We start from the raw sequence: 27,320 nt of genomic DNA, 5'->3' as shown, positions 1-27,320 counted from the left end.
TGTGTACAGTCACAGGAGAAACAGATCCCACGTGGGGAAAATTGACTTCATTTCTTGACAATTACAAGACATTTGGGTGATGAGAAGCAAAGGGAAATGAACCCTGTTGCCACCTGTTTCTGTCCCTTCAGCCTCACCTTGCCTGCCACTCCTGGTGCCCAGCAGTGTTTTCCCGCCTCAGCCCGTGAGGTGCCACCTGAGGGGCTCAGAGGGGTGCCAGGAACCGGCTGGAACTGGCTGGAACCAGCCAGAACCAGCTGTCAGCCACCTGAGGCAGCCCTGTGCTCGCCTCACACAGACCCTCGGCCCCACTGCTGCCCCAGGGACCTGCTGCTGCCCCAGATCCCACCTTGGCCTGTCCGGGCTGTGTTTGGAAGTGGCCCTGGACAGCTCGGACGCAGAAGATACTGCCAGTGGTCAGGGTGCCACCTTCAGCCAAAGAGACACAACAGCTGGGGCTCCCCTCACGCCTGCAGGCCGGGGAGCTGAGCGCACACAGGTGAGGATGTCCCAGCTGCCCTTTGGGAGTCAAGGGACACCTGGAGGGGCTCCTGGGGAGCTCCCCAGATTGGGGCCGATTTGGTGATGAGTCGCCCCCACCCCCTTCCTTCCCTGGGTGGGATGGGGTTCCTGAGCACCATGGTTTGGGGTTGTGGACAGTGTGGGAAGCTACTGCCCGAGTCATCCGGAAAAGGAGAATGCTGGCCCTGGCAAGCAGAGCAAAGCAGGAGCAGCAGTGCACTCAAAGCACCCACAAAGCGAAGTCCTTTCTTAAAATTGTGTAGAAGAAACAGGCTGATTATAAACCTGTATGTCATCAGGCAGCATGGTCCCCCTGAGCTGTCCGTTGTATCCATGATGAGGTGTTTCATATCAGGGGTTTGGGTCTGCTGTTCCTCAGCAATATATTGTCTCTGTGCTGGGTCATCCTGAAAGTCTTTAGTGGGTGACCACAAAGGGACTGTAGGGGATATTTAAGTCACCTAATGCTTGATTTTCCTTGCTTTAAAATGCTTCTTTGTAGCCAGGTGTATTTTGAATTGCATATCTGGTCTCATCCAAGGTTTGTCTTGTCAGTGTGAGTGCAAATTCATGAAACCCAAGAACACCCTGTGGAGGGTGCCCTGCACTGCTGCATGCTCAGCCTCTAGCTCTGGGTGCTGCCTGGGCAGAGGCAGGGTGTGTTTGTGTAGGATATTTTGTGGTTTGAAATTACATTCCAATGCAATAACCTGTGATGTATGGGCTTGGCTTTGGGAGAGAATCATACGTTGTTCACACAGGTCAAACGTCATCCAAATCATAGTTTAAAAAAGATGTTTTTGTAAGAAATAGGCTGATGAAAATAATTATTTTCTAGCTGTATGAATCTGATTTTTCATCTTTATCCCTTAATCTGTGCTCATTTGTTACGTTCATGTGAATACAAAAGCAATAAAATAAAAGTAATTATTCAAATTGACACCACTTTAAAACGTCTGATAAAGGAATTGCTTTCTGTTTAGTCACCGATATTTTTGTGAGGCATGGGAGGAAAGGCAATAGCAGATGGCAGAAATTTCCAGCAACATGCGGTGCGAGATGTAAGCCGAGCTCTCCCAGCTCCCCTGCTGTGGCAGCAGATGGAGGGCTTGGCACGGCGGGAGGACGCTGCTTTTGTTCGCTGCTGCGAGAGCCGGGCTGAGCCGGGTGAGCCGAGCTGGCAGAGCTGAGGGCACCGAGGCAGCCAGCGCTGAGGGAAGGGTGACAAGTGCCAAGGGAGGGGATGCCAGAGGCACCGCAAATATGTAGCAAAGCTCCTAATGATGCTTTGAGGTTTTCCTCTCTCTAGACCTTTTATGGCTTTTTCCAAGGCAAGAGATCAGAATTGTGGCTTTCCCCCCCGTCTGTGCCTGTGTGCAAACACACACAGAGATGGCATTTCTGCATTTTGTAAACCTCTGCAAAACATTCACAGCCTGTTTTTTCTGAAACAAAACAAACTTAAATATAGGAGAGCACATCATTCAGTTAGCTGCTGTCACCTGCACTAGCCATCAAGTGCTGAAAATAATGCTTAATTATGCTAGAAAAGGAATCCACTTTCTTCTGTTACAACTTTGACTTTTCAGTGCTGGTAGAAAATTTTATGAAAGCTTATAGGTTAGTTGTTATTTTACATCATGCATTGTGTTTTGTTGCAACCTATTTTCATTCAACCCATCCAAAATTATAAGATTTTACTGCTCTTTTTAAGTGATCTCTGTAGAGCTGATACTTGAAATCGTCATTCCAATTGTCAGATTAGTATGTGCAAATCTTTGCTTTCTAGGTTCGTGTTGATGAGGTTGTTTATTTTAGGGACCATAAAATTTAGGGACTTCACATTTACTCTGGTATGATGCAATGAGAAGTGCATATCCACTGTGCTGTTGGACTGCTCTATGGGAGGCTAAAAAGCTCCTGGAGTCAAAGAGAAGTACTAGGAGAGGTGCAGCTTTTATTTAGGGCAGAAGCAATAAAAGAAACCTCCATGACTGTTACTGATTAATCATTAAAGTGAGAGATTTTTTTCTTCCTTTGTGTGTGAAGCTACAGTATGCTAAAATTGCACATGGTGGGTTAGTACAACACGCTTAGATCTAGCTGAAGTTTTGTCTGAGGACAGTGACCTGTGAATTGTATTTTTAAATCTGTCACTGAGCTTTCAGGTAGCCAGGGGAACTGTCTGGACTCTTCAGGAATCATGAAGCAGCTATATTTTATGAGAGTCTGGAAACCTGCCAGTAACAGCCTCACAAACAGCATCCTTTAGCCAAAATTATAAACTTCATTAGGTCAGTATAACTCCACATACTAAAGAATTTTAAATGTACTTTTACAAGACTACATCACATCACATGCCTACAGGATCTACAAGTAGTAAAGACTGAGGAAAATCATCTAGTGCTTATTAAACTTTCATCTTCTGAATTAGGTAGCAGAAGTAGGTCAGGATTGTTGATGATTACTCTCTTACTTTTTAACAAAGAGAAGTTAAACATTCCATAAACAGTTTAGAAATTTATATTATGAATAACTCCCCATTTTTTATGGTTTGCAAAATTTCAGTAATGGCTGCTTCATTTTTTGTATTTGAGCGCATAATTTCTGGAACTTTGGGAAGGCAGGTAAAAGACTGGAGATGAAGTTGGAGAGCTAATGACTAATGTTTTATTTCTGTGAATGTTGTATTGTGTTCTAAATAACTTTAGCTTTGGTCACAGGGAGAAATCACAGGGTTGGTGGTGTTCTGAGTATATTTATCCCTGCTCTTCTCAGTGGTGAGTATTGAGTCGAGTGTCACACTGGAGATGGGAGATTTTGACCATCTCCTGGGTTTGTTAAAAAAAGCTTAAGGTAGATTAAGTGTTGTAATAAAAGCTGATTGTGAGAGTTAATAAAAGTGTGTGGGGACTTTGTTTTTGTTATGTCTTAAACCACTAAAAGTTACTGTTTGCATGCATGTGTGATTTTAATGCAGGTTTCTACACTTCCTACTGTGCTACTTTATGATTTGTTTTGGATTTAAAAGATTAGCAAATCATTCATCTTTAGAACACCTGAATTTGCAAAGAGGAAGATCTTCCTGACAATACATGAGAAATGTATTTGTGCTCCCAAGCAATACAAAGAGAGATAAAACTTTTATAACTGCAGTGTACTGCACAAATATGCACTATTTTATTTAAATTAGTTTTATTTTTTGTACAGTGCAGCTGTATATACTGAAAATAATCAACTTTGTAGTGCTCTTCTTGGTAGAAGCAGGCAGTGGCATACCTGGGAACAGCTGCACTGGGGTAGGTCAAGGTCCAGCTGGTCCAGGACTGTGCTGCCAATGAATATCTCCTAGGATTTCCTCTTGGCTTCAGCAGATTACACAGAGGCTTCCACACAACAGGATCAGCTTTCATTTTGATAGTTATGTGGACAACATGGAAAAAAGATCCACCTTTTGATTTTCTAAATGTCTTTTTTATTCTGAGTGCATGTGAGGTGAACACAGTCTGGGTGCCTGCCTGGGGTTGCCCAGTGACCCTTTTTTGGGTGTCCATCCCTCTCTGCCTGTTTTGCAGGTAGGGGCAAATTTCCATTGCTGCTGCAACCCTAATGTAGCTTCTTCAAACTCTTGGCTTAGTGAGGCTTGGGGTCTGTGGTCTGGGGGCTTTTGTGGGGAGCTTTTTTCTTTGTCTGTTTAAAAATGTTAACCCCATTTGTTGTTCTCCCCTAGTACTGCCTGAGTAAAATACATGGGTGAATATGGTATGTGGGGAGGCAATGTTATCCACAGCTTCCTGTGTGGCCCATGCAGTAAAAAAGAGGTGAAACGAGCAGGTTAGTGGCTCAGGCCATGTTCCTTCCTTGATGATATAGGTTGCAACATTCTACGCATGAGTGATGTCCTTGTGGTACCATGCTTGGAAAATGAAGGGTTTTCCTTTTTTTTTTTTTTTTTTTTTAAAGAAGAGGTGTTGGTTTTGTTATTGAACACTACAGTTTTCCTTTAAAGTTCTCAAAGAATCTCCAGGGCTTCCCCTTCCCAACAAATGCTGCCCTTGATTTACTGTTGACCTCTGTGGGATGAAGTCGTCAGGAGAAAGTTCTTGTTTTCTTGTATCTTTTTTCCTACACAGCCTTGTTGCTTTATTAAATTCAGCAGAGTAGACATGTGTTTTAAGTCTGATGACTTGTGTTACATTAAGAAATCCTCCCACAGCACAGACCTTTCTAAACATTGTTTGTTGACTTACAGGAACAAGATAGTTCCTGTTGCTGGGGCTGACATTTGTGTGTGGGAGCCACATGCTCTGGGAGACTCCTTCCTGTTTGCAGAGTGAAACGAACAACAAAATAACAATGTTGTTGTCTGAGAGGGGTCTTTCTGTGTTCAAATGCATGGCAAGGCAGCTCTGAAGAGGCAGCACTTCTATTAAAAAGAGGTGTTTGCAGATGGGAGGCTTCTGAGAGCCTTGCACGCAAGTGTTTGAGGGTGTGTGGTACATCTGTATCCATCAGCCTGCCTGAAAGAATCAAAGCAGGAACATCCAACTGAAAATCAAACAGGAACCCACTTTCTCTCATCCTAATCTGCATCCACCAAAAAAGAAGGGAAAATTTGGGCAGGGGGGTATTTGGATCTCCCCAAGGAATGAAATAATCCCGAATGTGGTGTGAGAGCGCTTCACGACTGCACACTGGCTCTAGCTCCCGGTGGTTGCTGCCAGTTTCCCTCCCACGCGTGCTCAGTCTCAGAGGTGATGTGAGTCTGGATGCTGGACAGTTAATCAACTGCAGGAAAATTAACATTTTGGAGACTGTTCTTCTGTTGTGAGGTGCGTTAATAAAACACAGCACGCTGCCACGTATTGCATACTTGCAGGACCCTGCTGGCTGCCTGCTCTGTTGGCTTTTGGTTTTGGCTGGGGTTTAGCATTTCTCCGTGTTCAATTTCTCCTGTTGCCATTGCTGAGGGGAGGATGGGCTGTGTCGTACCAGTGAAGGCAGCTGAAGTCTGGCCCTGCCTGCTCTAGGTTTTCTCCAGGGCTGCAAACCCTCAACAGCGCAGTATTTCATTGTCCCTTGGTACCTGCGAGCTGCTGGGAGAAAGGCTGGCCATGTGAGGCTGCTGTGGGCAGAGGATGCTGGAGAGGCTACCCCATGAGCTAAGGGTGCTCAGGTGCTTCTTATGATGCTGTCTGTGTGAATGGGAGGTCCTGACGAGTTTTGCTAACAATGGCTACAAGCCTGCAGGTGTGGAGCCAACATGCCCTCCTGTGGCAGACTCCATCCTTGAGGACAAGGATCTCCCCATGGGGAGGGTTCCCAAAAAGGGCCTGGCCTTGGTGGCAGGGTCATTCCCTTGAGGGCAGCGCTGTGGACAAACACTGGCCAGCTGTAGAGAAGAGAGGAAAGGAACTCTACGTGCCCATCTAGCACCTTAGGCTGTCTGCACCTGGGAGCAGTCAGGACCCTGGCAACTTGGGTAAAAGCCAAGCCATCTATAAAAAGCCTTGGAGCCATTCTTTTGCTGTGGCAAAATATATAAAGAAATATTTGCTCTGAGAAATAACCCATTAAGATTCATGTGCAGTGTTTTGCCCTTTGCTGCCTAGAGTTTGGGTAAAAGTAGTGGTATCTCCTTCCAGCAAGGCTGTTTTAGGGAGTGGTGTGTAAATGATGTATGTAAATTCCACGTCAGCAGTTATGGGCCTTTGGGTTGTGTTGTTGACCAGCATGGCCCCATACAGGGGCCCTGTGCTCTGGCCCAGCTCACATGTTTTGCTCTGGAAAGGCGCGGCTTTCTCTATCCCACTGGCCAATACATGTGTACAGCTGTTGTAATTTTCTCCCTTGAGCTTTAGCTTTGGTTTACTTTTATAATTCAAGTAACTGGATGGAAAGTGATAAAGAGTAGAATGCATGTCCTGTGATATAATATCCAGAAGAGACTGCAAGTTATATGCCCTGACTCTTATGGAGGATTTTTCATGTTGGCTTTGCTCAGATGGAAATCTCAATTACTTTATCTATTTCCAAGTCAGTTAAATACTCTTGTCTTTCAGCCCCATGTAATTCAAAAAATGTACCAGTAATCTTGTTTGCTTATTTACAGCTTCTTACAGGGCTTGGCAGCTCTGCCAGCCTTCCTTAACTTGGGTTCTGACCTCTGTCTTGGTAAAATACCCACAAGCTCAAATGGAAATATATTACAGACTGAAATTGCTCCTGTGAAAGGGTTTTGTTTTGTTTTGTTGTTGGTTTGGTTGTTTTCTTTTAATGAGGGATGATTTTAGAACATAAGGAGAAAACATTCACATAGCATATAAAATCACTGACCTTCACCTTCAGAAGGGTTCGTTCTGTGCTCTCTGGGGAACAACTGGAGAAGTTCCTGCCAGCCCAAAGAGCTGGTTGATGTTGAGCAGTTGGGACAGCGCAGGCAGTGTGTTGTGCTTTGGGGTTATGCTCACACACCAGAAAAGGAAGCCATAGTTTGGAAAACAGCAGAGTCATGTGGCTGGAAGAGGAATGCAGCATTAGGCTGGTCCAGAAACAACTGAGGTAAGGATTTAGAGGGGTAATTTTGCTAAAGGAAATCGCTCTCTTCCTACCAGTCACACAGACAGGCAGAGGCAGGGAGGGGTGGCCAGACAGAGGCAGAGGAGGGGGGGATTGTTTTGTACTGACACAGCAACAGCGTTGTCTGGAGAGCAGCAGAGACTGTCACTGTTTCAAAACAAACAGAGGACTTTGGACACAGGAGAAAAAACAGCAGCTCCTCAAGAACACATTGAGTGCTGCCATCAGCAGAGCTGCACTCTCTCTCCACAGCAAGAGCAAAGCTTTACCCCATTTTCAGTGAGAACTGTTAAGAGTAACTCTGGTTTCTGGCATTGGTTTGCTGGCCAGGCCAGAGAGGAACCTCTGGAATCTGAGCTACTGCCCATCTGTGTCTCTTCAGCCCCTGAGGGCCACTCGCCTTTCCAGACAAAAAGCGCTATGATGCTTTTGAGGAAGGACAGCACATAGCATCTTGCTCTTACACTCTAGAAGGAAAACCACTATGAAGTCTGTATGGGTATTTCCACCTCTAAGGGAAAAATGGAAAATATGAGTGTGAAAAATTTTAACCTTTTCTCACCAATGAAACTGTTCTTGTTAGGGAGCCAATTCAATTTAAACTCTATTGCTTTATTAGGGTTAATTTTGTCTTAATATTTGTCTTAGGTGTTTCTCTAAAGTGTGTGCTGTCAGTAAAGCAGATGATTTTGCAGACAGCTGAGAGATATAGAATCTTGAGAGTGTTCCTATAAGCTCAGCAGGGCTGCTCCTGCCTTGATAAAATGCTTTCATGCTACTCCTTACCAGTACTGGTCTGTGACAGCTTTCCTGGTGTTGGGTGCTGAGATTTGTTGTTGTTTAGCCTTTCTCAAAGCAGGGCTTCTTTCTGAGTCCACCTGCTGCTTTACTTAGTGCAAAAATGTAAATTTTCTACTGTGGCTCACTTGTGCTTGAGCTTTTCTCTCTGCCCCTAATTTTCAGCAGACCAGGACTGTCCAGGTTCTGTTAGACTATTGATTTTCTTTGGTTTTAAATTATTTTTCCATCAAAAGGCTGCAGGCACAGCGTGGTATTGATTTCTGATAGCATCACAAAGGGTGTGAAGGTGTTGTGTTTGCAGGGCCAGCCCAGCCCCAGTGGACAGCTGGGTGCCTGCCCTGCAGAGCTGCACATCTGTGTCCCCTTCATGCCAGAGGGAAAAGCACAAGGGGAGAGGGCTGATGTGAGAGGGGAAAGGCAGCACCCATTGAGGAGCTGATAAAAACATGACCTTGAATTTATCAGTTGGGCTCTCTTGACCTCTAACTGCAGAAACTTGGAGTTTCTGGAATCTGAGAAAACTTTTACCATTTCTCAATCTACTCCAAAAAATTAAGCTTCTCAGTACTCAATAGTGGCTGCGTTTGTTCAGCACCTAAATAAAGATAAAGCAGAATTGAATGGCACATCATAGAGCAGGTTGTTTTCAAAGACCCTGACCCTACTATCTTGGGTATGCAAAGGTCTGTTCTCCTTTGGTCTTTGAATCCCATCTATCTAAAACTGCAGTTGCACTTCCAATATTTGTCTGCCTGAATAATTTCTAATGGGGCCAGGACCCTTGCAGCTAGGACTAGTGCTCGGGCTACAGTACTCTGTGCTTCTGCTGTCCACATTTGTGTTGGAGATAAGCACAGCTTGGCAAAGCATTTGATCTACATCTGGACATGAAAGTCAGTATTTCAGCACTGGTTTTGCAGCCTATTGACATACATAGAGCACAACATCAGTGAGGGATTTGAACTGACTCAGAGTGGAGAAAATCTGAGAGCTCAGTCCTCTGAGCTCTCTGAAATGTTCTCAACTCCAGTTGCATCCTAGGACTGTAAATGTAAGTTATGGGTCACTGATAGTCCAGCAGCAAGGGCCATAGCCTGCAGACTATTTAGCTTAGAGCAAATGACAGAAGTGCAGGCAAGAGCTTGACGGCGGCTTTCGTGTTACCAGAAAGTGCAAGGTTGTGGTCTTAGGATGAGATGTTCCGAAAATCAAAGGGAAAATACTTTCCCTGCTGTTCTTCTTTTCTTATCCCCTTCCCACATGCGTTCCAAGCTGATATGTTGCAGAAGTGCAGGACAGTTTTGGTTACAGGACATGGGTGTTTTGTTAAATCACAGAGGCTGCCAGGGCCCACACAATGATGGTTCAACTGGGAGAGGGGCAAATACTCCAGTGCTCTTTAAATCCTGTGGTGCAACAGATCCCCTACCAGCATTTACTGGTTGAAGGAAGATTAAAATCTGGGACCAATTCAAGCGTTTATTCAAGTCCTTTGAGCAAAAGTTAAATATGTACTTAAATCCCTATTGCAACAATTCAAGGTGCCCATGTAATAAAAGGCAAATTTCCAAGTTCCAGGAAACATGCGTGTTTATAAAAAGACCTCCGTCTCATATATTTTTAATATATCTCATATACCACTTATACCACTCTTTTCCACACCTTCCTGGAGGCCTTCTGACAAAGTGAAGTCACCTGAAAATAGATGAGATAAAGTGTGAAACTAATGGATATAAGGTTAGTTTGGCATATTTTTTTTCTCTGTAAAGCAGGAAATTAAAAAAAATAATAAATCTGTTCTCAGTTCTTCTGATTAGGTGTGAAATTTGCTAGACAGCTTTCAGGCCATGTAGACACTTAATTCCCAGGAACAAGTGGGATTTGTCTCCATAGTAATGAACTCCCTTATTTTAGAAGACATTGGTGATAAAAGATAAGAGGGTTTTATCATCCAAGCCTAAATTTCCATTGCTTTATCATCCTTATCATAAAAAGGCAAATGAATAAAATTTAATGTAATAAATCAGTGCATTTAATAAGCTAACAAAGGTTTTCTATTTTAAAAACTCCATCCAAACAAATCCCAAAAATGAAAATAAACCACCCTCAGTAAATTCAAGAATTTAGGTTTGAAGGTTTTTTTCTCTTCATCTCAGTTTGAGCTTCCTGATGTTCATTCCCAAACTGTTTGGCCAGTACGTGCTTGGAGGACGACAGCTTGACTAAACTATTGATATGATATTTCAGCAATTGAGTATGTTACCGCTATTTACAAAATTATTTTGAACTAACAGACATTGCAGAACTGTGAGGGCTGGTTTGTTTTTTGGCTTTTTTAATTGAGACTTTTCAAACGGACATGCATGCAAACATATATTGTTTTGAAACGTAAGTGAAACAAAACTTGGGAATTTGGGCACATAAAACCTTTTCTCTGCTTAAAATCTGCATCAAGTGTCACTTCATAAGCTGGGCGTGGACTCTTACTAAGCAGATTTTTTTCCTGAGGAGCAATATCATCAAAATATTTGTGTTTGCCTTTCAATCTGAGCCTCTTAGATAAATAGCAGTTTGATTAATTGTGACTTCTTGTTCCTTGCACAACCGTTTTAAACATTTGAGGGCATGTAAAGGCACAGAAAATTCTAACAGTTCTTTTCACCAATAGAATAAGGATGTAAGGAACACATACCTCAGTGGTGATTTTTTTGGAGCTGCACTTGCTGCAGGTGCACTTGCTGAGCTTTCCACCTTAGGCCTGAGCAGCAGCAGCAGCTCCTGAGCACACAGGAATTTACTAGCAACTAAATTTATTTGCTTAAAGAGCAAATATGCTTTGGAACCCCTACATCTGATGTGGTAGCACTTATAACTTTGTCACTGGATCTGTCACTTTGTCTGTCACTTTGAACTGTGGTCCAGGACTGAGTGCAGTTGCTCAGAACAAGCGTAGTGGTGTTCGTGAAGTCTCAGAGCAAATCTGAAGCCTGAGATTTTTTTAACTTGAGATTTTTGTGAATTATGCACTGCAGTAATGTGTTAATCTTACAACTTCTGAAAACATTTACTGTTAACAATGAAAATATGTTGGCCTTTGAGGAATACTTGCTGCACTTCCAGAAACTATGTCAAGGATGGAACAAATTCCCGTATTATCAGCCAGGAGAGTTTTATTTCCATTAATAATAGAGCTGAGAGTGAAAAATACTATGTTTCATCAGGACTTTGGTATTAGTCTCTTTAGTGCATTTTGCTTTCCTTGAAATATTCTGAATAATTTAAATTGTCTTTGTCTTGCAAAAATGAAAAGGAAAAATAACTACACAAAAAAACCTGTGTGAATATTTTACAAACATTTTCATGCACAAAAAAATTATTTCTGATCTATTTGGTTTTCATGCAGTTTCCCCCATATGTTGGACCCCATGTTTCTGCATGCACTAGGAATTAATTATATCCCAAGGATAAGTAATAAGCTATTTACAGATCTCTTAATAGCAATTTTTTCTCAGTTCTTATGAAAATCCATTAGAAGTATATTGTTAATAATAAGTTTGGAACACTCTAAAGGTTTCCATACAGTATTTAAACATGGAGAGAGACGAGTGAAATTAATCTTGTCATCAAAGCCAAGTTTGCCAAGGTACAATTCTCTCAGTGGAGGGAGTTGTTTGCTGGTGACTGCCATGGCCCTGGTGTGGAGGGAGACAGGGAGTCTGTTGCTTTGCCTTCCTCCTCCTCACTGGTGGAGCTTTTGGGGAAAACCCTCCCAGGAGGGTGAACTTGGCTTTTGTGATTGTCTCCTCAGGCAGCTGTGGGAATCTAGGAAGTTTTGCAGCCCAGTCAGCTGATGTGCTGCCCTTTACAGACAGGCTCTTTCCCTGAAATGTGGAAACTACGCCAAAGTTCTCAGTGGCTTTGGACTCTGTGGAACACTGCTCTGTTTGGGAGGCAAGGGCTGCAGTGCTCCAGACTGGTGGTTTCCAGCAAAGGATTCATCCAGATAGGATGGAAAGTCCAATAGGCGGCTCAATAGGGTCTGCAGTTCCTACCATGCCGCCAATGCATTGTGAATTGGTGTCAAAGGCTTTGGAGCATAGCCTGGGAACACAAAATCCATCATCAAGAGCAGAATTGTAGAACTTCTTCACCCAGGAGAAATTTTATGTTAAATGTATGGTAAAGCCCTAAAGCTCAAATAGAGTTTAGGCCAGCATAAGCCTTTTTCATAACCATAGAAAATAGTTTGAAATTGGGAGGGGCAAACATAGTCTTCATTTCCCATTTATCTGTTTCTGTATTTCCCCATTTTCTTCTAGATAGAGAATAAAGTCCAAAAATTATGAAAATATTTTTCCCACCTTCTCTTTCTGCTGTGACTGCAAAACAAATATTCTGCAACTTTGATAGGAAAACCTGTTTTCATGGACTTCCAATCTGTACCCAGCTCAGGCACAGACTCAGCTGTAGTTCAGCAATAAACCAGTCTCCAGATGTTTGGGGCTGGTACTAATAGCTGAGTTCACCCATTTATTCTTCAATTATTTGCCTTTTGGCTGCTGAGTGTTTTTGACAGACAGCTGAGTATTGGCAGCCTGAGAACTGACTGCGAGGTCAATGACAGCTGTGTGGGCTCAGACTCAGAGATCTGTTTGTCAGAGATATGTACGCATGTGCTAGGGAAGGTGTTGGATCTTGCATATATGAAGCAGGAAATATCAGCAACATTAGCTGGTGACTGTGGACACAGAAATCCTTAAAATAAGGCAACTGTAGCTGCTCAGTTTCTGAGTTACTTGGCTATAGCCTCCCCAGTGCACTGCTGTGTAATTTGCTCTCTGGTTTCACAGCCAGATTGTCTTTGCTGTCGCTATTTTTGAAGATTGACAGAGTTCCAGCCAGATTCCGTTTCCTAGACACCGTAGTGCAGGCAATGTCCCACACAAACCTTGCTTCATTAGCTCTGCCATCTCGAGGTCTTTCATTTTCAGCAGCTCCTTGGGTATTTCGCACCGTGTCTATTTGAAAATGGAAGCTTCTCCCAACCTGGCTTTTCAGTTCCTTTATGCAGAGTCTGAAGGACCTATGCTTGCTCTGTCAAAGCTCTAATAGATGCTAGGAGGACTCTGGCTTATGATAATACTATTTTTTTTTTCTGAAGCTCCGTAGTCTGCTTTGTATCAATTTAACTGCGCTTCAGAGCAAGACAACTTAATTAATGGTTTCCCTCAGGATCTCAAACAGCAGTGTATCAGATTTCTTACTGAAATCCATAAACATTAAGTTATCTTCAATTCATTTCTTAGTCTGTAACTATTCCAGTTTCTTAAAAATTAGATTCAAGCTTATTTGCCAATATTTTCATTTAATATTTAATGAACATATGGTTTTTTATTGTAAAAGACATGAGTCACCTTGACCTTGTTTTCAATTAACATTTCATGCTCAGATCTGAAGTTGCCACATCATCTGTTGAAAATCCACTTTTCATGGGAGACTTTGGAAATTTTAATTCCAAGTTGCCAAAGAACCAGTTTTTCTCCTCCCTTACAGACATAACTCTGCCAAGGAGCCTACTAAGCAGGGAAGGGTGGCCCTTAGACTCCTTAAAAATAATGATTTTCTGCTGAACAACATTCCACATCAATTTCTTTCTCTGCTGCTTCCTATGCCAGCAGTTTCCTAGATCAGAGGCCTCACTCTTTTTTTTTTTTTTTTTTAGCTCTCCTATGAAGACATCCAAGCATTTGATTGTGTTTCCATCTCTGTCTGTGACAGTTGTGCTGCTGAGATGGAGGGAGAGAGAAAGGCCGGTGGTGAGTTATGCTGAGAGCTGCACCCTAATGTCGAGGGTGCTCTCACTGAGGCACTCAGGGTGTGACCAACTGCTGAGCCAAGGCTAGGCAGTAAAGGGGGATACAGAGTTGAAAAGGTAGCACTAGGATGCAGAGTTGAGGTCTCCTAGGAAGTGGGACAGCATTTGGAGTAACTGTTTGCAAGAAAGATGGGCTTCACCTCAACCAAGCCTGGTTGGCTGTAGTTATTCTGCTGGCATTATACCTCTCCAAGGCTTAGATGCATTTCTTTTTCAGACTGGAAAAGCCATTGTGCATGGAATAATTTAGAAATCTGACACATCACAAGTTGAAATATCTGTAATCTGTAATCCCAGGATTTAAAATGCTAGAATATAGCAAATTTGTGAGGGAATAGCAAATTCTATTACAAGTAAATATCCCCTGTTAATCACAGCACATAAAACCAGACAAGAAACAAATACTGCACATACAAACAAAAAAAGGGCATGAAAATAAATGCCCAGTTTAAGTCAGAATATAGAAAAAAAAGTTGCATCAAAAGTTTGGTGGAAGTGGAATGCTGTAGTAAAAAGACACAAATCATACAGGCATGGCAGCTCACATCATGAAAGGGTAAACCTCCGAAGTTTTTTTAAGGTGGTGTCATCAAGAACAAAACTTACTTCATATAGTATCTTTGGATGTGGAAAGTATCTGTAAGGACTTCAACATATGTTTGTATAGATAATAAGCTTTTGTAGGATACGATTATTCTGTTTTGGCTTTTTTTTTTTTTTTTTGCTGAAGGTGTCAAGTCATTTGGGACAGTTCAAGCAACTGTTAGTCAGGATTATTCAGAGTACTAGGACTATGATTCTTTCAACTCTGAGCAGCTGTATAAGAAAAGGGCAAGGACTTTGTATTGATAGAAATTGAATTTTAAGTTCAATAGTCGTAGGGAACAGCTCCAGCCATGTTAACCCAGCGATGGGCTCCAAATGAACTATTGCCTTTTTAGGAAGGAGTTGGTCATTATGGAAACTTATTTGAAAATGTCTGCTCAGTGCCACTAATGATAATATCCAATGCTATTTTCTTCCCTGATGACCACCAGGTAGGGTTTTCCTTATAAAATGTCTGTTGTTCCAAGTAAATGGTGTTATTAATGCTATCATGTAAAGTAAATGAAGCGTATCTTCCATCCCTCAACTTAATCCTCTGACATTTGAAAGTGTATGGATTCCTATTTTAAAATTGGAATTGGCTTGGTTTGGTTTCAGCCTAGTTTCTAATGTAAAGGTTTTGCTCTGAATTTTCTCAAAAGCTTTCTGTTGGTATTTTCTTTTAATCTGCTTGCATATAATTTTCTTAGTGTTAGAAACCTTCACTTCCTCTACATCAGGGATTTACACAAGTTATTTCAATGGAGATGCAGCACTGGTAAAGATTTTATACACTTGAGCTGATCTCTAGTTTGCAAACTTGTTGGTATTTGTAGATTTTCTTAAAAGAATTTATCATTTTGTTTTATACACACACTGGTTATCCACAGTAGATATTCACAGCTACTTCTGTTTGCTCAGTTTTCTCTTGATATTAATAGCCTTGCATTCAATTTGAGAATTACACCTGAAAGAGTTATTTAACAAGAGCAATAAGTGGATTTCATAAAAGTTTAATTTCTGAAGGATTAGTTCTTTAAGAAGTTTCATTCAGAGATTGACTACACAATGCTTAAAACAAAGTTTTCTTCAATAATCAGAAAAGGACCTTGTGGTATAAAAACCTCTTGACACTTCCTTTGTGACTTAATTTATTTATTTAGAAAAAAAATTGGTTTTGCAGTGTTGTAATATGGACATGAATATTTAAATTATGTTTGGATTCTTAAACAGGGCCGAAGCAAGAAAATCTTCTGCAATAGCATTCAACAAATTGAGAATTGTATAGGAAAATAATCAAACCATGGTAAATCTCCATCTTCCTTTTCTGGATAATTACAGGCACAGACACACCTTCCTACCCCTCCATACAAGTTCAGTTTTGCTAACCTGAGTGCTGGGTGGGTGAAATCTCTCTTCTCAAGGAACTTCTTTTGGGATTTGTGCCCAAGTGCAGCTGACCAGGTGCCCATGAAGTGGGGCCCACTGCAGTACAGAAAGAATGAGGGAGTAGATTGTTTGCCTTATGAAATTTAATCATCAAAATGAACAGTAAAACAGCTTTTCATGATTGAACAAAGGGTCTACCTGCATATAGAAGGACTCCTGTTTAAATGCATTTCATATAGAAATATTACACAACATGCAAGTTTTTCTTTCTTACTGATCAGTTACTCATTCTGTAGATTTGTTTCCTGCAAATTCATTCACTCTGTTGACCACGCAGATGCATGTGCTGTTCTGTGCTGAACTGATCCACATTTTAAAAACCCTCAGATGGTTTTTCACTGGAGTTGCTTTAATTTTTTGCTGATAATATATGCAGAAGAATGGAAAGAAATGTCATTTATTGTTTCATTTGAAGTAGTCACTTAGGATTAAGAAGACTATCTTTTTTTTTCTCAGAAAGTATAGCTGAGCTTTAAGAGAATAGGCTTATTGTTATGACAAGATATTGAAGTCCATTTTTAATGAAAATATTTTTTCAAAGTTTTACATTGTTTAATGAGAAAATACAAATTCTTTCATTCCTCATCATTACTTATGCACCACCGCTGAAATCATAAACAATTATTTAAGTGGAAGAAAGATTAGTGGCTGTTTCTCTATTCCTCTCTTCTTCCCACTGCCATCCCCTCAAAGTCTGGTACAACTGTGAATCCACTTGTACATAATACATTTTAAAAATGAGTGTTTCTTGATTGCACTGGAGTCAGGCAAAGTTTGACATCTAGAATACAAATACAGCCTAATCACTGTACATTAATTGATAATTCCTTAGACCTAAGTTGTGGAATTGTTGCAACTGTCACAAATATTTAATTTAATATTTTTTAAAATGGAGTTCCTTCCCTGAGTGAGAACTACATTGGTTTGGTTGAATTACAGACAGTTCCCCAGAAGAGTAAGCTATGTACCTTGTAGCAATTTATTTTCTTTCAATTAAGAAACTAATATATTGTCCTATTTTTTCCATCTTCTGAAAATATCTCAGGGCTATCTTCCATTAAGTGAGAGCTAATCTGAGCTAATATCAACTCTCTCTTTCCCTGTCACTTAGATGGGAAGTCGTAATGTAATGCCTTGCTTTAAAATAGTTACCAAATCTGAAGATCTTAAATGGGATCAAATAGGAGAATTCAGACTTTCAAGCGCCTTCCTCCACCTGGGGTATGCCCCAAAATTGCCCCATTACTGTCACCAGAAAACATAGCAAGAGAAGAAAATGCCTTTCCCCACCCACTGGTTGTAAAAACAACAGAGGCTCTTGTAGGTGATGGGTGTGTAACCCTGTTGGGAAGATCCCTATTTTTCCAAGCCAGGAGAGGGATCCACTTCAGCAACTGAAATACTCATTTTAGCCTCTCCAAGAAAGGCTCCTAATGAAGAACTCTCCTACCATTGTGTTGCTCTGCAGGACAAGCAGAGATCATCCTGGGGAAAACATCACAATAAGTATTTTATTTCTTGAATGATTTATCTCCCTGGTACCAATAGAATATTGATTCTCTGTTGTTCCTGTGGCCTGTGACTTCTGACTCCATGGTCTGTAGTGCACTGAAGTCTCACAAATAGGGCGTGTGGTTTCTCTTTGTGCCTGGAAAGTACCTAAAGCATTTGAGGCAGCAGGCTATCAACTAAGCGCAAGTTTGTCTGCCTGGAGGCCTGCACGGCCCATCTTATTTCAGGTTCCTACTCAACCTATCTTTTGTTTGTTTTATCTACTCACAGAGACCAACCCGACTATTTCATGGCACCACCCTTCCAAGTTGGCTGACCCGTGTATATTTTTTACTTACTTGTGTGTATATAAGTATGTATTAGTTTTGAGTAAGCTAATGCAATTGTGAGAATTTTCAGTTGTTGGGGTTTTTTTTATATATTTTTACTGGCAGACTTTGAAACCATTTGAAATGCAGCCATGTTGGCTTGTGCTCTGTGAGAGCAGGGGGAGGAACCAGTGTATGCCAAATGGAAAAGGATAAAACTGTTGTAATGATATGTTGCAATCATGCTGCAAAACCTACCACAGTAAATTACTGCTGTAACAACCTCCTTCCTGTTGCAAAAAAACTCCAACCAGGCTTTCTTGTGTCTTCTTGACATTTTGGCTCTTGAGAGAAAGTTGTCTCTGCACTCCACTGCACTGAGTGACTGCTAAGCTTCTTTGAGGACAAGCTGAAAAACAAACATAGAGGCCAGGAGGCACAAGTGCTTGATCTGGGGCTGGACGATGCTGCCCAACATGAGCATCATCAGTCTGTGGCTAACCCGTGGTGTTGTGGGCAGGGCTTCATCTGGTATGTCGGTCTTTACTGTGTACAGTCTTTTTCTCCCTTGCCTGCTTACTGGCAGCTCTTGTCAGTGTTTGTAGGTCACATGAAGTTTTCGTGGCATCACCTCCACAACCCAGCCACTGGGATATTCTTCCCTGTGCCTGCAGCCGTGGTTTGGCCAGGCTCGGTGGCCCAGAGGGAGTGTTGCTCTCTGATGTGGCCTGTGGGAAATGAGCTGCAGCTCCTGATTCTGTCTGTCCCAGATGCATTTCCTCTCCACAGACATTGTGCTGTGTTTGGCGCACAGTTGTGTTTTGTTAACACTAAGTGAAGGAGTAAAAAGGGAGAGAGCCAGAAAACTGAATTACTGTCCTGGTTTCAGAGCAATCCTCCAACAGGGAGGGGAGAAGGTGACAACCTCAGTGTGGGAAAGCTTTCAGGCTGCTCTCTAAGTTGTTTATGTTCTGTGGAGAGAGTGGTTTGGGTCTTCTTAATCCAACTGCGTGTTTGAGAAAAAATTCTTCATCAGCTTAGGGGAAGGAGGAAAGAGACTCCTTCTTTAGGGGAAAGCAATGAGATCCTGGCGGTTTCAGAGGCGTAAGGTGATGGCCCACTGACAGCACTTTCTAGAAAAGCATCATACAAAACTTCATCTGCCTGTTAGCACTCAAACAAGAAAACACTGTGAGGAACTCAGAGCTGCCTTGTACCAGCAATGTACAAACCACCTGATGTGATTTGTGTTGTCAGACCAGTCGCAGAGGAACATCTCTTCCCAGAAGTTTCACCTCCTGTTTGTGAGATAGATGGTGAATATCGAGAATGCTGGGAATTGTATAGAGAATCTGTGAGTCTCTAAAAGCTAAATGGAAAGAAATCTCCCTTTTCTCAAGACACTTTGCAGCCTGGCAAATGATGGGGCTCCCAGCACCCTGTGCTTTACAGGTGCTGCTTTGACTGGCCTTGGATTTTTCACACTGCTGTGCTGTCTCCCTTGGATATGAATGAACTTTTAACTTCTTTTCTGTGGTGTATTTGCAATTACATTTTCTGAAATAAAGCCAAACCAAAAACCAACAACCTTGCCCCACCCCAAATCCCATCATTACCTTCCTGTACTTGAAGTTTGCACCAAATCCTTGTGCTCCCAAGTTCCCAACCTCTGCTGCTTCCAGTAGTAATAAAACCTGAAAAGGCTTGTCTTGTCCTCTTTACAGCTACAACAAAATGGATGTCGATTTAGCTGTGCTCTTCCCTTCAGCTAACTGGCAGTGCTCCCTTTCTTTCTTTCCAAGTCCTCCCTGTGAGGAATGAGCACTGCTGATTATGGGGGTAAGGATCAGCTTAGGGGAGCATGTGCTAGCCAGGGAAATTTCTTCTCTTTGATGCCCATTGCTCCCTACTTCTGATCTCTCACGTGTGTTTCACATTCTCCAAGCCCAGAATCATCTGAAGTCACAGGCTAGAAGCAGCTTCTCTCCCTGGGCAGTGCAGACCAGATCACCCCTAGGGGATTTTCCCTTGTTAATGTTGCCAGCAAAATATTTTGCATGACTTGTTGAAGAATAAAACTATTTCCCGACTGTGGCCAGGAACATTTGAACATTCTGTTTGAATGGAAGGTGGATATGAAGGAATTCTGTCTGTTACATTGAAGCGAGTGGTCAAGAAAGGCCCCAAATAAAAGCTCTGAATAGACAGGATCCATTTGGCCAATTTATTTCCTTTCCTTTTCTCTTGTGATTTTTAGATAGACTTTCTCTCTTAAAATGAAATCTGATTTTTATGGGAATATCTCATTTTCTATTAAGCTATGTTGTTTTTTTTTTCGTGAGCAGACCAAGCACCACATATAAACTGCATGGAGCAGATAAGTTGAAATGTGTTTAAAAGTGGATATTTTATATAACAGAAGTGGGTGTATCTCATTCGTTCATGCACTGAATTTTCTCTATGGAAAATCCATAAAAAAAAATGGGGAATAAGAGACCATTTCTCTGCTGCTGATGTAAAATGACAGAGAGGAGGAAGTTTATGAATTATGATGGGCCAAGCAATAATACCTCCCTGACTATTCTTTCCAAAAAAATACTGAACAAGACAGAAGTCCTGCATAGTGCTGGGAATGGTTTGGGCACTGATGCAGTCCAGTTTTGTCCTCAAGGGAGTTTGGTTGTATTGCTTGTGATACTAAATTCTCTTGGCCATAAGATCCTTTAATCATTAATGTCACAGAGTAGTCATCTCCAATTGTGTTTGGGTAATTACGCAAAGTGGAAAGCAATGGGAATGGAGTGTGGCTAGGGGTTAGACTGGAAAGCGATGGCACTTCTCCAGCATGGGGTTCAGTTTCCTGCTGTGAGGACCAGACACAGGGAAAAGGTGAGTGGCTAGAAACAAGCAGGAGCCAGGGCTGGGGTCTCATTGTGTGGGGCTGTGCCATGAGGGAAGTATTTTGCTTCCACAACAGTGCCAAAAGTCAGTGTCTGCCCTTCATTGAGGGAATGTGTTGGGAAGCACATGAGAGTGGCCTTTACCACCCTCTATCTTTGTGGTTGTTGGAGAAGTAAGAGAAGTATCTGGGCACTGCTGCCCCCGCAGCACCTTCAGTTGGGATTGCTCTTGCTCTTGCCCCATCCTTCGTTCCTCAAAAACCTCTGAGAATTCCAGCTGGCAGTGAAGGAGGAGAGAAGGGGCAGCAGTGCCTGGCCTACCATCTTGCATTGCTTTAAATCCTGTGAGAAGAATCATGGCAGTGAATGGCCCATGTAAACCTGTAATTCACAGCATCTGAAAGGTGCCTCACCAAAGGGATTTAGTTTATTATTTCTGTGTGTTACTCCAGTAACACTGGCTGTCAGACTCTACACCCGGTGAATGAGAATTTCAGCTCTGGGAAACAGTTTTCTCGCTGTCACAGCTAATGGCTTGTCAAAATTTCCAAGGTAATTCTGATATTTTGTCAGACCAGTTTCCTGATTATTTTAAAATGCACTGGAGTAAGTCCTGCATCAGCCTAAGAAATACACTTCTTTACACATCCTTTAGAGCATATTTTGCTGGTTTACTTTGTTCTTTAAATTTTTGTTGTTTGGGGTTTTTTAAGGAGGTCTGCAGCCTGCTGTAGGGTTTCTCTCTGTTTTTCTGCTGCTTTTTTTTTTTGCTGTTGGGATGGGCAGAGCTGTGGGTGAATGAGCACTCAGCTGAGTGATGTCCCTGCCAGATGCTACTCCTCCATCAGCTGCAGGAGAAAAAGTGGCTTTTTTACTCTGCTGGACCACTAGATGGGGAAATTGCATTTGCATTTTTGGGTTGTAAAATGGATCCTGGCAGCTAGCCTGAAGCTTTTGATGTAATGAAGCATATCAAGCCTGTTATCTGCAAGAGGTGTGTGGTGATGACTCAAGGCTTTGCCCCTCTCTTCAGCAACACCACTACATCTCCCCTGCAGGGAGTCAGGCCCTGCTGAGCTGTGCTGTGGCCCCAGGTGCTTTTGGGTAAATAATTTGCAAAGCTGACCTTTAAAGATGTCTCCTCCTTTGAAAGGTTTCTGGGGATCAGGGCCAGCAGGTGCCTGCCCCACTGCCAAGCCCACTGCTTCACGTGGGAAACAGGGAGAGGGCATAAATATTTCAACAAATTTCTGAACAGGGAGCTCCTGAGGCCAGGAAACCATCTGGGCATCTAAGAGCTCACATCAGGTCCAAGGCAGGTCCAAGAAACATGAGAAAACTTGGGCTCAGGTTCTTCTCTTGCTTTCAGTACTTTGCAGCTGCTAGGCCTCTGACTTTTTCATGATGAAAGCATTTCTGAACAGAATGGCAAAAGTGGCACCTGTATGGTGATACTGAGCCTGACAGTCCTGCAGGTTGGAGACAACTGGTTATGGGGCAGAGTTATTAATGGGAAAAACTTGAGAAGATTTAGTCGGCACAGTAATGTTTCAAAGTTAATTATTAAAAATCTTGCCTCAAATGTGATGAGTATCAGTATTCAACCATTAGAGCATTCTGATTTAAGTAAAAATTTCTAGGACATAATGAACCTTTTTTCTTGTAAGAGAGTTATAAGACTGGTTATAGTCTATTTTGGATTACTAAAAGCTGTAAGACCACAAGGTGATTGGTAACATGGCAATGCTACCTAAAGATGCAGCTAAAAAAATAGAGTGCGGGTCACAGGACTGACTTGCCTCGCTGCAGGGTGTGACAGGAATGCAACACTGGTTTGACTCGGTGCTACAGTAATTCAATAACAACCTTCTCTGCCTAGTGCTGCTTCCAGAGAAAATGTGTCTTCTGCTCAGGTATGTAAAGTTTTTCAGACTTTCTACAGACAGTATAACTTTGGAAAGCAGCTTTATTTCTCTAAAGGTATTGCTGTACTATTTTGGGGAAGATATTTAAAGCAGAGCACCTATTGCAGTATGAAAGCAGCTATGAAAACATGGACCTCTACCTGTGCAGGCAGGGAAATGAGCCATACCACGAGAAGTTACCTTCACACTGCCATGACCCAGTCCATGCAGTTCTCTTTTCCCACCTCTCCCTGCCAGGCTCTGTGGGGCACGGAGTCTACATGGGGCTGGGGTTTCCTCCTCAGTGCACTGACCATGATGGATCTTGTCACAACTGATGAGTGCTTTTGTGAAAGCTTGATTACCAAAAAACAATGTCAGTTCTGAAGGAAGCCTCAGGAATGTGTTTAAACAAGCACACCTACATCTTTTTGGCACTTGGAGCTGCTGTAAATAGCTTAGCCAAAAATATGGATAAGTTTATATTCTTTCAAATATCACCACTAAGTAACCAGAGAGCCAAGTATTTTGGCAGCACTTGTGTGCTTATTCTGCAAGTTCTTTATTAGAGAAATTACATCTTTAGATTGAAGTCTGAAAGTCAGACATTAAGGAAAGAAAATGCATGTGAGCAGCAGGTACAATCATTGTGTGGGTGATTTGGGTTTGCTGTTAAGGAAGGCATCTTATATTTAACCAGATTTGGCACTAGGAGTCTACACTGACTAACTGAGGAAATTTTACAGACTCCTTTACATCTGTGACTTTGGTGAGAAGAAGTCTCTGATATATGTCAACAATGTGCTTGATGAAGGATGATTTGTGGAAGTTTTTTGGTTTTGATTTATAGAGATGCTTCCACAAGGGAAACCTTAGGCCAGGCTCTTCATAAATTGAATGAGTCCTGGTAGAGGAGCAACAGGGCAGTGTGTGCTCAGGGGAGCCAAGATGCCCAAGTAGCAGCCAGTCTTTTCTGTGCTAGATCATTAAGTTATCTGCTTTTGCAGGTTGCTTATACAGGATACAAGTAGGATTATTTGCATCTTAAATATATTGAGGCAGAGAATGTTTCTTTGTGCATGCACACACAGAGCCTCTCCCCCCTCCACACCAGTCTGTGAGCTGGTTTCAAATGGCATAAATGCACTTTCTCAGAACATTTCAGTGACAGGAGGAACAGGCAAACATTCTCCAGGGCATCTGCCTTGATGTCATGATCAAAAATATTCCAGAGTATATTGACTCTTTCTCTCTTGACGTACAATAATATGGCATGGCAGGACTCACTGCCAAATCTCTTATACCAAGTGCTGGTGTGGAGGAAAGGTAGATGAAGATCAGTATCCCCTGCTTTGATCTCTTAGAGTAGTTTCTGATTTCGATCTGTTGTGCTGGAGGGGTGACTGTGGTATGAGTGGAGATGCTGTTTGTGGTAGTAGCACTGCAGGAGAGGGCTGGATCTCAAAGGCTTTTGCAGCAGGCTGCAAAACTGAGCACTGGTCTGGTATCCCAGGAAGCCAGACTGCTTCCAGACTCATTGCAGTGATGGCACTGAAAAGCATTTTCGTACCTTCAAACTGTCTTTCACACTGGGTGACGTGCACAGGGTGTTTTCTGCACTTCAAATTTTTTCCAGTCAAGTGGGGGTTACTCTGTATCCTGAAAAACAAATGCCCTTTTTCACAGAGGCAGATGACATCTCTCAGATCTCCATCATGTTTGATGAAGCTGAGGTCCAAAGATACTGCATCAAAATTAGGTTTTAAAAATTCATCAGTGAGCCAGCACAGGGAAATCAAGGAGGTGAGACATAATCACAATCCAGCATTCCCTGGATTGAAATGTAATAGAAGTGTTGTTGTTACAGCCTTAGCTTGTAGTTTATGCTCTTTGTCAAGAACCAATTAGGTGTCTGTTATCTTGATCTATTTATGGCCAACCATTGGCCAACACAGGACCTAGCACTGAGCTTTGCTGCTGCTTCCCAGCATCCTTTTGCAACCAAGGGCTAAAGGAAAAAGCTGCAGACCACATGCTCCATATACAGGATCCATACCTCAGCGGGATAGATAGGAGAGAATTGCCCATCCTTTGGGTAATACGGCTCACACAGGCTGGCTTTACGGACTGAATGCTTCAGAGGCACAAATATGTGACTGACAATTCCTTCAGTCCTTCAAGGGCTTCCCAGAGCTCTCTGTCCGAGCTCTGATTTTCAATGGAGGGCCATCTCCTGCAACACACACAGTTATTAGCAAATGCCTACCTAATGCTTTCTGAGAAACACCAAAAACAGATGAAACAAATTAAGAAAATTTACCACCTGCTTTTCCATTTGTTCATTGCATTTCACAATGCATTGTGGAAAGTCAGTTTTACTGTTTCCCTGCCTGGTCTGACAGACTTTGGTTTTGTGGGATTTTTACATGCCTAGTGGAGGGAACCATAAGGATTGTAAAATCAGAAAATAAATAGCTGGTATGCTGTAGTGTGTTGCCTGTCACTATCTGAAAACTGAAAATGGATAGATTTGTAGTAAACAGAAATGTTCCTTCAAAGCCCAAATTATATTCAGTCTGCAAGTGTAAATTTCTTGTCTTCTTCCAGTTGTTTCATCTGAAATTCCCAAGCCAGTTGGGAAAACCCTGTTGCTTTTGAGAGCTCTCTAATTGAAAATAATTAATTAAAGGGCAGATGTATCTCATTTTATTTCTGAAATCACTTACCAAATTCTCATCTTTGCTTTCAAATTTCTTTACATCAAGAGAGTTTGTGCAATTTACATATTAAATTAAAGATGATTTGCTTCTTTGACCTTTGATACACAATGTGAGCATCATTTGGCCACCCACTCTTTCATAGCCAATGTTATTAGAAAAAGGCTTTTAACTACTGAGATATAGTTGAATTCCTGTGAGCCAATATTTACAAAGCTAAGTACAAAATATTATGTTGCTGCATAGGACCGTTCCTAACAACAAAGACTACTGCTCTCAAACTCTTACTATATACAATGTGTGTGTTCATCTCCTCAGCCTTGCTTCATCAGGGCAAGCATCATGAGAAGGCCAAAGTTTAGGCTGTGGGAAGTGCCTGAGGTGCATCACCACTTGGAATTATCGATCCTATTCCATGCAGTTCTACAGAGTGTTTGTGTCCAGAAACAAGAGTGAGGTACCCAAGTGTAAACATAGGTTTACACTTAGAAATTACATAGGTTGAGACTATGTAATTTCACTACTAATTTTGAATGCAGGACTTGTGATTGTCCCTTCATAGTGAAAAGGAAGGGGAGGGGATGCCTCACCTGGGACAGCCTTTCTATGCCCCCTCCATGCCAGGGGTGGCTACATTGGGTGGACAGAAGCATCACTTATTTTCTCTTTTCCCACTAAGAGCTGAGCTGCTTGGTCTTGGACAGCTTTGTATTGACAGAGGTAATACCTGTAGTTTCCTTCCAGCAGTAGGTAGTTAGAGCTCTTCCCATCCCCACTTTGGGGAAAATTACAGTTCAGCTACACAAGAGCAGCTCAAAGTCATGCACTTAATGGTACCCACTCTGGCAAATAAATCCTTTCTGCCCCCTCTCTCTCTAATTGAGCTGGCTGTCTGCATGGGAAGCTGGTACAGAAAATGTCTAAATGAAGATCTAGAAATCCCAACTGGGGGATTACATAAACCTTTTGCTTTTTCTAGGCCCAGGGCTTGGATAAATAATAAATGCATCTCTGGTGATGTGTCTATGCAGACCAACCCCAGACAAATGCCCACTTGTTCTGATATAAAATATCCCAAGTGTTGTAGGCCAAAACTAAAACGTGTTGTTTTCTCACTCTTGCTCTCTTTTTCTTCTTTTTTTCATCTTTCTGGCTTGGTCTTCAATTACATCAGTAATATACACAGCTGCAGGCTGAACAGAGATGCTCTATAATCTGGCCAATATGACAATGATATTGTATGGCACAACTCAGAGGCAGTCAGATTTTCATGTCTCCCAAAATCTGCCACCTCCTCATGACTTTTCACCTACCTAAGGACAAAGCATGTGTCTTGGTGCTCTTGGAAGAGAACATTGCATTCCCATTTTGAATATTCCATAGGGACTTTATACTTTGTCTTCCAGGTCATATGATGGTCATAATAGGTAACCTAAATTCTTGCAGATTAGCTACTAGTGGAATTTTCTGACAGATATTTCTGTGTCCTGTGATTTCTTTGCTTTTGTGATCAAAATAGTTGTCCTTTTTGTACCTGGTTCCCTATGGCACACCCCCAGTTGAAGGGTGTCAAAGTGAGGCAGCTTGCACAGGCAGCTGAGCACGCTGTGCTGCATCCTAACCCTGCTATTAAACTCAGAAATTATCTTGGCGGTTCAGTGTAAGGTGATTTGCAAACTGAGAACTTGTTCCACTTGATTCTTGCAGTGGGAATACAAAGCTTCAGTGGTTTCCTTGCACAAAAGAGTGTATTAATTATCTCTACCAAGTGTTTTTGCATCATCAAAGTACCTGAACTTCTCAACTAGTTTGTTTTGCATCATCTGGGTGACTACTGAGATGTGTTTGGAAGGAGCTGAAGTTGCTCCAGGTGTGTGCTGGGCCAGACTCAGCAGTTCCTGGGCTGTGTACAGGTTTCCACAATGCTGCAGACACTTCCTCTGTCTCCTGCAACCAAGTTTGTTCATTCTTACTGAGCCTACAGAGAAGTTGGCTGCACAGCCTCTGACTACATGAGGAAATACCTGCCATGCACACTTTGGGAAACAGGCAAGGAAACAGTACTTGCAAATGTTGGGTAGTAGGTGGGATGGAGGGCTGGGTGTGCTCAGCAGCCACGTGTGCAACATACAACCTTCAAGCACATGAGCCTCTGGCAAAGGTTAAAA

At 42.2% G+C, this 27,320-nt stretch overlaps 1 protein-coding gene across 2 annotated transcripts in view; it reads left to right on the top strand.

Annotated features, from left to right (window-relative positions):
- The first annotated feature begins 6,962 nt into the window (after positions 1-6,962).
- Positions 6,963-27,320, top strand: part of PHYHIPL (phytanoyl-CoA 2-hydroxylase interacting protein like) — a 132,847-nt gene continuing 112,489 nt past the window's right edge. Inside the window, exons 1-2 of one of the 2 annotated variants that reach the window (XM_088059682.1) lie at positions 6,963-7,083; positions 13,625-13,718. In XM_088059682.1, the coding sequence (XP_087915808.1) occupies positions 13,694-13,718 (25 nt within the window). In that variant the 5' untranslated portion in view covers positions 6,963-7,083; positions 13,625-13,693. The remainder of the gene's footprint in view (positions 7,084-13,624; positions 13,719-27,320) is intronic. The other variant, XM_088059684.1, reaches the window with a different exon arrangement.

This window comes from Pseudopodoces humilis, chromosome 9, assembly GCF_049639895.1.
Source record: "Pseudopodoces humilis isolate 2021_Gansu_Grassland_sample_001 chromosome 9, ASM4963989v1, whole genome shotgun sequence".
In the NCBI taxonomy this organism is placed as follows: domain Eukaryota; kingdom Metazoa; phylum Chordata; class Aves; order Passeriformes; family Paridae; genus Pseudopodoces; species Pseudopodoces humilis.
Note: the sequence above shows the minus strand (reverse complement) of the source record. Positions and strands in the feature narration are given on the sequence as shown.